At 48.8% G+C, this 9,849-nt stretch overlaps 1 protein-coding gene across 1 annotated transcript; it reads right to left on the bottom strand.

Moving 5' to 3' along the window:
- Positions 1 to 1,297: 1,297 nt before the first annotated feature.
- On the bottom strand, positions 1,298 to 9,426 carry NEDD8 (NEDD8 ubiquitin like modifier). Its single transcript, XM_081887122.1, has 4 exons — positions 9,272 to 9,426; positions 5,627 to 5,674; positions 4,313 to 4,395; positions 1,298 to 1,830 (listed from the first exon to the last, which is right to left on the bottom strand). The coding sequence occupies exons 1-4, from the start codon at positions 9,287 to 9,289 to the stop codon at positions 1,740 to 1,742; spliced, it is 240 nt and encodes a 79-aa protein (XP_081743248.1). The 5' UTR covers positions 9,290 to 9,426; the 3' UTR covers positions 1,298 to 1,739.
- Positions 9,427 to 9,849: the final 423 nt, after the last annotated feature.

Raw genomic sequence — 9,849 nt, 5'->3', positions numbered from 1 at the left:
TTCTAAGCAGCCAAGCCGCTTATCAGCCGATCCGCTAAGCCGCTAATAGCGCTAATCTGCTAATGGGCTTGCTTCGCAAGACGAAAAAACCACCATACGAAGAGCCTCACAGAACGGATTAATTTCATCTTGCGAGGCACCACTGTAAGGCAAAAATCCTCACAAATCCTAGAAATTTCACAACAGGAAATGAACATTTGGGGAGTTTGCTCTGCTTCCAACACCATCCTTTCGTATGATATAGTGGGGGAACGTCCTGATGTATACACAAACAGGCAGCCCACGTGTGGAGAGCTGTAAAAAGAGGCTGCTGCGGAAGGATTTTGCTAGGAGAATACGCTTACTCAGAGTGTACAGGGAATGTTTGTGCAGGAAATACTCCGCTTCGGGTCAGTGAGAGGTAGCAGAAACTCTTCCTGAGTCAGGCATCCAGCTCTGTTAACGGAGCCCTGCTTTCCGTCTGAAATTTAATTTCTACGCCCATGTAAAGCTGCGGTGAAGGAATGTCTCTCTATAAGCCTGTGTTAATACTTCATAGCCCGGCAGACTCCACATTAATTTGGCCCGCTGTGGTTCTGACCCAATAAAAGCCGCCTTAAACATTGCAACGGGAGGGGTTAACTGAAGATAATCCACTACTGTCATGGTTCCTGCCGCAAAAAAATCTGGGAACTGCAGCTCTGTTAGCCCTTGTTGCCCTGTGCATACGTATACAGTGGTACCTCGGGTTAAGTACTTACTTCGTTCCAGAGGTCCGTTCTTAACCTGAAACTGTTCTTAACCTGAAGCACCACTTTAGCTAATGGGGGCCTCCCGCTGCCGGAGCACGATTTCTGTTCTCAACCTGATTCAAAGTTCTTAACCTGAAGCACTATTTCTGGTTTAGCGGAGTCTGTAACCTGAAACGTATGTAACCCGAGGTACCACTGTACAAACATACATGCTATAGCAGGGGCCAGTAAACTTTTTCAGTAGGGGGCCAGTCTACTGTCCCTCAGACCTTGTGGGGGGGCACACTATATTTTGAAAAATAATAATGAACGAATTCCTATGCCCCACAAATAACCCAGAGATGCATTTTAAAGAAAAGGACACATTCCACTCATGTAAAAAACATGCTGATTCCCGGACTGCCCATGGGCTAGATTTAGAAGGCAATTGGGCCAGATCTGGCTACCCATGCGCTATAGATCCCAAAGGAAATGCCTTTTGAGCCACTTTTGACTTGAGGATCCCGAATACCCCAGTGAGAAAGGCACATCGTAAGCAAAGTCGAACACAGTCACGAGCCTGCAACTCGAGAAACCACGTGAAACACCTTTATTTAACATTCAGCCATTTCAACTGCGGGAAAGGGGGGGCAGGGAGAAGGACATTTGAACGAGGGGAGGCAAAACACAGCCAATGAGCATAGGCAGCACTTGAGACGTTGCCGGGGTGGAAATGAATGAGGATCGGGGCCGGCGGGATGCGGGATCCCCCAGGAAGGCAACAAATCTTGGACTCCCCCCCCCCCAATGCCCCTGCTAAATGGCACCTCCCTCAAATGACAGCTTGCGGAAGATCTCTGGAGTGGTGGGCGGCAGCGGCGGCCATTTTCTTCCTGGATCCGGGAGGAAGAAAGGGTTTGGGAGAGTAACTATGCGCAGCCTGGCGGTGTCCCACACGCAAACGGCAGATCTGTCCTTTGTGGGGAGGGGGGAAGGGAGAGGGGGACGCGCCAAGGGACGGGTGCGCCATCATCGCAGGCCTCCCCCTCGTAGCGCCAAGACCAAATGGAGCACAGAGCCGCCCTGGATCTTGTAGTCGGCGGCCGTTTTCTCATCGTTCCTGGGAAGAGACGAAGGCAGGAGGGGTTAGAGCGCCCTGGGCCAGGCCAGAGTCCTACAAATGTTCTGGACTACAACCCCCATAAGCCCCAGGGGTTGGGGCTCTACAGACTGGCATAGTCCAGCAACAGGCATGTAATACAGTGCGACACATTACGGCTGTCACTTACCAAGTAGTAGTACAGTGGTACCTTGGTTGTAAAGGGACCCCTGACCTTTAGGTCCAGTCGTGGCCGACTCTTGGGTGGGGGTGCTCATCTCGCTTTATTGGCTGTGGGAGCCGGCATACAGCTTCTGGGTCATGTGGCCAGCATGACTAAGCTGCTTCTGGCGAACCAGAGCAGTGCACGGAAATGCCATTTACCTTCCCGCCAGAGTGGTACCTATTCATCTACTTGCACTTTTTGACGTGCTTTTGAACTGCTAGGTTGGCAGGAGCAGGGACTGAGCAACAGGAGCTCACCCTGTTGCGGGGATTCGAACCGCTGACCTTCTGATTGGCAAGTCCTAGGCTTTGTGGTTTAACCCACAGCGCCACCCGCATCCCAAGGTACCACTGTAATAATAATATTTTTACCCTGCTCATACCCCAACAATAAGATATCATTGAAGGAAGCAAATGGGCTTGGCCCATAATAATGTTGCTTCATTCGTTATTAACTGAGGCAACCATTTTTGCACAAGGTAATTTTCTATCCCAGCGTTCCCCTACCTCAGACTTGCCAAACCTCTGGAGGGCTCCAGTTTTGCAGAGGCTGGGATAATGTCTTCACGGATGTATTGTGTAGTTGAGAAACAGGCCACATAATACACCCAGGCACATTGCAACTGTCCTCCTGAGGTGGCCAGGGTGCTCAGATCTTCCAGAGACAATGCAAGATTTGGCATCTTTCCGCAGGGCCTGCAAGATGGAGCTGTTCCGCCAGGCCTTTGGGCAGGATGCAGTTTGACTTACTTTCCTTTGTATAAAACAAGCCCAAAGGAGGCCCTCAACCCACTCACAGGTCCATGTAGGATCAGTGGAAACATTTGGTCCTGGCAAGTATTAACCACTCTCAACTCCAACCTGATAACTGCCACCTGCCCTGATTTTAACTTGTCTGAATTAATTTTAAGATGTATTTTAATTAATTGATGTCTGTTTTTATGCATATTGTGTTGTCTTTATGATGTTAGCTGCTCTGAGTCCGGCCTCGGCTGGGCGAGATACAAATAAAAAATTATTGTTATTATTAATCTTGTTTCTCTCCCACTGATATATGGAATGTGTTTGGCAGGAACTTGAAGAAGGGCTTTTGCAGAATCGTAAAGTTGGCATGGACCCCAAGAGTCATCTAGTCTGACCCCCTGAAATGCAGGAATTTCAACTGAAGTGGCTGGTCCCAAACTCTGGAACATCCTGCTGAGGGAGGCTGGTCTAGCACTCTTCTCGATGACCCTCTTCTAGTAGGGAAAACCCTTTTCATTTAAAGCAAGTATTTGGCTAACTGGACCTCAACTGCTTTCTTCTGCTGCTATTGTGTTTAAATATGCCTTTTAAATGAAATCATGTTTCTAAACTGGCTTTTTTCTCTCTGCTCTTACCCCTCATGCTCATATGGCATTCTTGCAATATCACTTTTTAAAAAAATATACACATATAATATATAAAATATTGCAGCTGTTATTGTCGCTATCCACTTTTGGGGGTGTTTTTTTCATGGAAAGGCAGTACAGAAATGCCAGTGGGCCTGATCGTTTTCTCCTCCACCCCTCGTGGGGCCACCACCTGCCAATCACCTGATGCCACAATAGCATCTGGTGACTTTTCTGTTGCACGCTAGCCTTATAAAATGCTTTGCAAAGCGCTCTGCAACGTTTTGAAAGGGGCTGACAAATCAGCTGGGTCTTGCATCTTTCCACCTGCAAGACAGAGCTGTTCCGCCTGGCCTTTGGTTTGGACTCAGCCTGACCCTTATGTTTCCCTCCCCTTAAGGTTTTGATTTATGGGCTACTATTAAAATGAGGCTGCATTTTAAATGCTATTTTAACCCGCATTTTAATAAACTGGTTTTTGTTTGTTTGGTTTCCCCCCCCCCCATGATGTTTTATTGTAATTTTATTGGTGTTAGTCGCCCTGAGCCCAGCTCTGGCCGGGGAGGGCGGGGTATAAATAAAATTATTATTATTATTATTATTATTATTATTATTATTATTATTATTATTGCCATGCCTTTCCGAAGTGCTGTCTACTGCAGCACTTTGCCCTGCGTTTTCCAAGCTTGCAACCCCCGCCATGGCTAAACCAGGTTTTCACCTGCCCCATACCTGTAGGGCCAGGTGCTGAGGCTTGGCCTGATGAGACCCGAGGACCACCGTCCTATAAAACAATTACCCCACAATGCCCTAGGGGAGCCTCTTTGCTACCACCCTAGCAGCATGACAAAAGCCAGGCATTCCCCCACAATACACTGGGAAGCAGCCACTGCTCCCGGTGGACTCACATCTGCTTGCCGCTGTAGATGAGTCGCTGTTGTTGTGGCGGGATTCCCTCTTTTTCTTCCACTCGCTCCTTTATTCTCTCCACCTGGGGGGAAGGGGGGCAGAGAGATAGAGAGAGAAGAGAACAGAAAGGGGTCACAGTCTATCCAGAGCAGTTTTTAGCTGCAACTTCACATCAACATTAGTGGGCAAGGCTGTTGGAGGGAAAACTCACTTCCCAGAGGGGGAAAACAGCCTGCTTGACTCTTGCAATCCGTTTCGTTGTCACAAAGGGCAACATCTGAGCATTTAAGCCTCCCCACCCTTGCATAGCTGTGAACATTTCGCTTTTTAAAGGGAAATTCCCTTATTCTGAATAGGATTCCTCGCAAGAAAAGGGAAAGGTTGACAGCTATGTCCTTGTGGCCTCTGCCCCAAAAGCTCCTGAATGTGGCCCAGAACGATCTGATGATTGTTTCTCGTTCAGTTACTGAACTCGCCGCATGGGAACCCCCAACAAAAATATATAATTTGGCAAAATATTTGGACTTTATGATATGTATTGGTATAATCTGGAAAATTAATGTGATATGATTGGATTGTTAAATGGAAAACTTAATAATTTTTTTTTAAAAAAAGAACCTCTCAAATGTTTCTCACATGGGACCAATGTGACTGGGAGGCGGATGGGCATTGTGGTTCAGTTGCGCTGATGAAGGAGGTGTCATGCTTGCCCAGCAAAGTCCTGGCTGTCCTTTCATGAGGACAGAGGGACGCCCTTGGCAAACACGTCTCATTGCCCACTACCTGAGGGCAAGACGGCAGAGGAGGAATAGCTCCACCATCTGGCCAGGTTGATAACAGGCCACGCCTGGGTGGGTGGGGGCCAGAAGAAAGAGCACATGGGTACCGACCAACAAACCCCTTTTCCCTCCACAATTGGATCGATCCATTCATCCTCAGAGTATAATTTACGTACACTTAATGCCGTAGTTTCTAAGAGGCATACAGCAAGGATACAGCATACATTGCAAAAAGGAACCCAAGATCAGGGGGGGAAAACCTCACTTAAAATGCCTGTTTCACACTGGAAGTTCAACAGGGAGTGGGCATGTTTGATCTCAGCCAGTTCTGCAAAACTGGACTTGAGGACATGTTGTTTGCCTTGGTGTGGGGGGCTGGGCTGGATCCACAGCAACGCAAACCAGCCCCACACACCAGGGCAAATAATATGTCCCTCTCCATATGGAAAAACCAAGCAGGTGATTCCCTGGTAGGTGCAGAACACCGCTATCATCACCACCATCCCACCCGCCATGTTTGTCTGCCCGAGGTACCTTGTCTGTGGGTTCTATGTCAATCTCAATCTCTTTTCCGGTGAGCGTCTGGAACAAAAGAGAGAGGCCTTAGATACTAGGAGCCACCCATCTCCCCGACAATGATTCAGCCACTTCTTCAGGCAGCAAGGCTAGAAGACAGACATTTTTTCCTCCTGCTGCTCCCAAAGAAATTTGGGGCTGGGTGCTTTTTGAGAGCTTACGGCCCTCCCCAAACTCCCGTCTCATTCTGCATCAGGATTGTAAAGGTAATGGGACCCCTGACCATTAGGTCCAGTAGTGGCCGACTCTGGGGTTGCGGCGCTCATCGTGCTTTATTGGCTGAGGGAGCCGACGTCCAGCTTCTGGATCCTGTGGCCAGCATGACAAAGCTGCTTCTGGAGAACCAGAGCAGCGCACGGAAACGCTGTTTACCTTCCTGCTGGAGTGGTACCTATTTATCTACTTGCACTTTGACATGCTTTCGAACTGCTAGGTGGGCAGGAGCAGGGACTGAGCAACGGGAGCTCACCCTGTTGCGGGGATTCGAATCGCCGACTTTCTTCTTCCACCATGAACCAGAGACAGTATCCCAGAACCCCTCACTCCAACATTCCCGGCTCATTCCATTTCTGCCCTGTACAATCCACAACTCAGATTTGAAACGGGAGGCAATCTCTCCACCCATCTCCAACCTGAATACCAGAGGAAGTGGGAGACAGGCAGCATTCCCATGCGTGTCAAAGCAGTTGGGGGAAATGTAAAACACTGGGTTATAACCATTTCCCTTTGCACGGCTGCTGGCTCTGAAACCCAGAAGCAAGTCCTGTCAAGTCAACAGAAGACTGCGGCGTTAGCATTTTTCATGAAATGGGATTCCTGGGGTGCGGCCTGATGATCAGCAAGCCTCGAGATTCACACGCAGAGCAGGTAGCTCCCCATTTGGCAGCAAGTTTGCCAACAAGGGGGACGCAGGTGGTGCTGTGGGTTAAACCACAGAGCCTAGGACTTGCCAATCAAAAGGTTGGCGTTTCGAATCCCTGCGACGGGGTGAGCTCCCGTTGCTCGGTCCCTGCTCCTGCCAACCTAGCAGTTCGAAAGCACGTTGAAGTGCAAGTAGATCAATAGGTACCGCTCCGGCGGGAAGGTAAACGGCATTTCCGTGCACTGCTCTGGTTCGCCAGAAGCGGCTTAGTCATGCTGGCTACAGGACCTGGAAGCTGTACGCTGGCTCCCTCGGCCAATAAAGTGAGATGAGCGCCGCAACCCCAGAGCCGGCTACGACTGGACCTAATGGTCAGGGGTCCCTTTTGCCAACAAGGAGGAGAAAGGAAAAGATGCTTAAAGGTAATGCCTGGCCTGGAACTCCATCTGGACAGAGCACCTCTTCCTGCTTATTCTCTCCCCCCAGTGCAGCAAAAACATCCAAGGAAGCTCTTTTGTGAGTGCCCCTACAACATGAACAACTGTAGGCAAGGTATAAGATATAGGGGCAGTCTTCCACAATCCAGTGTCCTTCAGATGTTTTGAACTACATGTCCCCTCACTAGTGCTGGCTGGGGCTGATGGGAGTTGTAGTCCAAAATGTCCAGAGCGCACAAGGTCTGGGGAAGCCTATTCTAGAGCCTTCTGGGTGGTGGCACCCCAGTCTATTGAATTCCCTGGCACCTTTCCCACCTTTGAAGCAGTGCTAGCAACAGTCATGCCAAAAAAAGAGCTTGCTATCTCTGTTCCAGCAGAACTCCTGAGCTCTATTTGATCCCAGTATTAAGTGACAAAATACCGTATTTTTCACTCTATAAGATGCACCAGACCACAAGACACACCTAGTTTTTGGAGGAGGAAAACAAGAAAAAAAATATTCTGAATCTCAGAAGCCAGAACAGCAAGAGGGATCGCTGTGCAGTGAAAGCAGCAATCCCTCTTGCTGTTCTGGCTTCTGGGATAGCCGCGCAGCCTGCATTCGCTCGATAAGACGCACACATATTTCCCCTTACTTTTTAGGAGGGAAAAAGTGAGTCTTATAGAGCAAAAAATACGGTGCTTAAAAATTGTACCTTGGGCAATAGCTCCAAAATTCAATGCAGTTTCAACTAAACATTTCCTCCGGTTTCACCACTGAGTGGAGCTCTTCAGCACCATCTTTGAGCTGCTCATTAAACTGTGGAACCGAATACCAAATTCTGGACTAACACCTATAATTCAATAGTTTATAACCTAGTCTCTGATGGAATCTAAGCTTCTGATGGGCTCACTATACTGCTGTCTTTGAAACTGTTGTTTTATTCTAGTCCTTTTTTCCATTTGTAGGCCAGCTGAGGAAAAAGTCTTAAATAATGAATTAAAATGCTATTTAAAAGACAGCCCTGTAAACAATTTATATATCACATTAGTATATTTTATTCATAAATACAAAATTTTGGGCAAAGGGATAATTTATTCTGTTTTTTCGTCTTGCGAAGCAAGCCCATTAGCGGCTTAGCGCTATTAGTAGCTTAGCGGGTTTAGCGGATCAGCTGATAAGCGGCTTAGCGGCTTGGGTAAAAGGGGGGGAGGAAAACCCCCCCCGCAGGAACTTGCAAGACATTTTCTTCTTGCCAAGCAAGCCCATAGGAAATTCGTTTTGCGAAGCACCTCCAAAACGGAAAACCCTTTCGTCTAGCGGGTTTTCCGTCTTGCGAGGCATTCGTCTTGCGGGGCACCACTGTATGTAGGAAATTTTTAAAAATGTAAAAATACATATTTTAATCCAATGAAACAATATGAAAATGCGGTCCAAATAAAATCACAAAACAATGCAGTAACAAATTGTCTATTCAGGTCAAAGCCTGATCAAAATCCTTATCTGACCAATAAATAAGAACAAATTTAATCAAAGACCACATGTGCGTCAACCCAATTGCTGTTCTCTAGTGGTCGAAAGAAAATTAATATGTGCAATTTGGTGACAGAAATTAGGTCCAAAAGGTTTGTAAAAACGAAGTGTTTAAGTTGACCGTGAGCTTACTATGCCCAAGTGGTACCAGTTAGCATATATAGCTGTGGTACTCTGGCAATTGTGCCTTTTCAACTACTCCCAAATTTTGGGCACCTCCCAAGGCTTATATATCTGACTATCAGCTCCCCGCTATCATACGAGGGTTTGGCTTAGGCTTTGACCCAGACAGAAAAGTCGGTTACTGTGCAAACTTTGCGATTTCCCCCTATTTTGACCTTTTAATATTGCATTAAAGTTGCAATATTAAAGTCTCCTGTGATGTTTTATTCCGACCCAGCTTAGTTTTGAAGTCTGAAATGACATGGACCAGCACCTACGAGGAGGTGAGGGAGTCAGGATCCTTGGCAGGCGGAAATCCAGCAGGTGAAGCGGTCCCAAGTGAAGACGGGGGGGGGGGAGAGCTCTACCTGTTTGCCTCCTGCCTCCAGGAGGGAGCTGTGGGAGGAGCCTCTCTTTCTGCCCTTGGCCAAGGGAGGAGCCCCACCCGCAACACAACCAGGGCTGGACGGTGGGGGGGGTGTCCCTGCAGGTGCCCCACAATGCACCGCGGCAGGGGCGAGGGGAGCCGCAAAGCTCTCCCGTCATGCCCCGGGGCACGAGGAGGTGACCCCCCCCGGGTCTTCTTCCACCCCTTCCCCCAGTGGGGAACCGCCGAGAGCCTCCCTTACCTTCACTTTGATCAGCATCGTGACCAGCCTCTTCAGTCAGCCGCGCGACCTCTGACCTCGGAAGCAGAACGGCACCGCTGTTCCCCTCACGCTCCCGCGCTCCTTCCGGCCTATCTGACGTCACTTCCGCTTCGGAGTATTCCCTACACACAAAAGGCCTTCCAGTCTTTTTCGCCTTTTTTAAAAAAAGGAAACCAGTAAAGACGCTAAGAGCTCGAGATAAAGCTAGGGAAGGCGCTGCTCCGTGTTCGAACCCCCGCTTGAATTCACCTCTTCGACACCCCTTTCGCTGACTGACCCGCAGTGCACTATGGGAGATGGAGTCCTTTCCACACAAGTGAAGCTTTACGAGCTACGTCTCCCGCGCATTTTGTTCCATACTGCCGCAGCAGCCGTCGCTTTAATGGGCGGGACTATAATTCCAGCCTTGCCTAATTGCTCTGCAGCCATTCACTTCTGCTTCGCGCTCCCCGCCTTCAATTCATTCGGACTACATCTCCCGTCAGGCACTGCGGCAGAAACCCATCTCCGCCGTTGCCCCGCCCGCTGGGAGTAGCCATCTTTTCCCCTCTCTTGAT

Source organism: Podarcis melisellensis, assembly GCF_964234715.1.
Source record: "Podarcis melisellensis genome assembly, chromosome: 13".
Classification (NCBI taxonomy): Eukaryota; Metazoa; Chordata; class Lepidosauria; order Squamata; family Lacertidae; genus Podarcis; species Podarcis melisellensis.
The sequence above is the reverse complement of the archived record's forward strand: the minus strand, read 5'-3'. Positions and strand labels throughout refer to the sequence as shown.

Excerpts from the sequence above, each read along its gene's own strand:
- NEDD8 (XM_081887122.1), bottom strand. Across the intron at positions 4,396-5,626 it reads ACATAGAACCCACAGACAAG|GTGGAGAGAATAAAGGAGCG; the intron begins GTACCTCGGGCA and ends CCTTCCCCCCAG. Across the intron at positions 1,831-4,312 it reads ATCTACAGCGGCAAGCAGAT|GAACGATGAGAAAACGGCCG; the intron begins GTGAGTCCACCG and ends GTCTCTTCCCAG.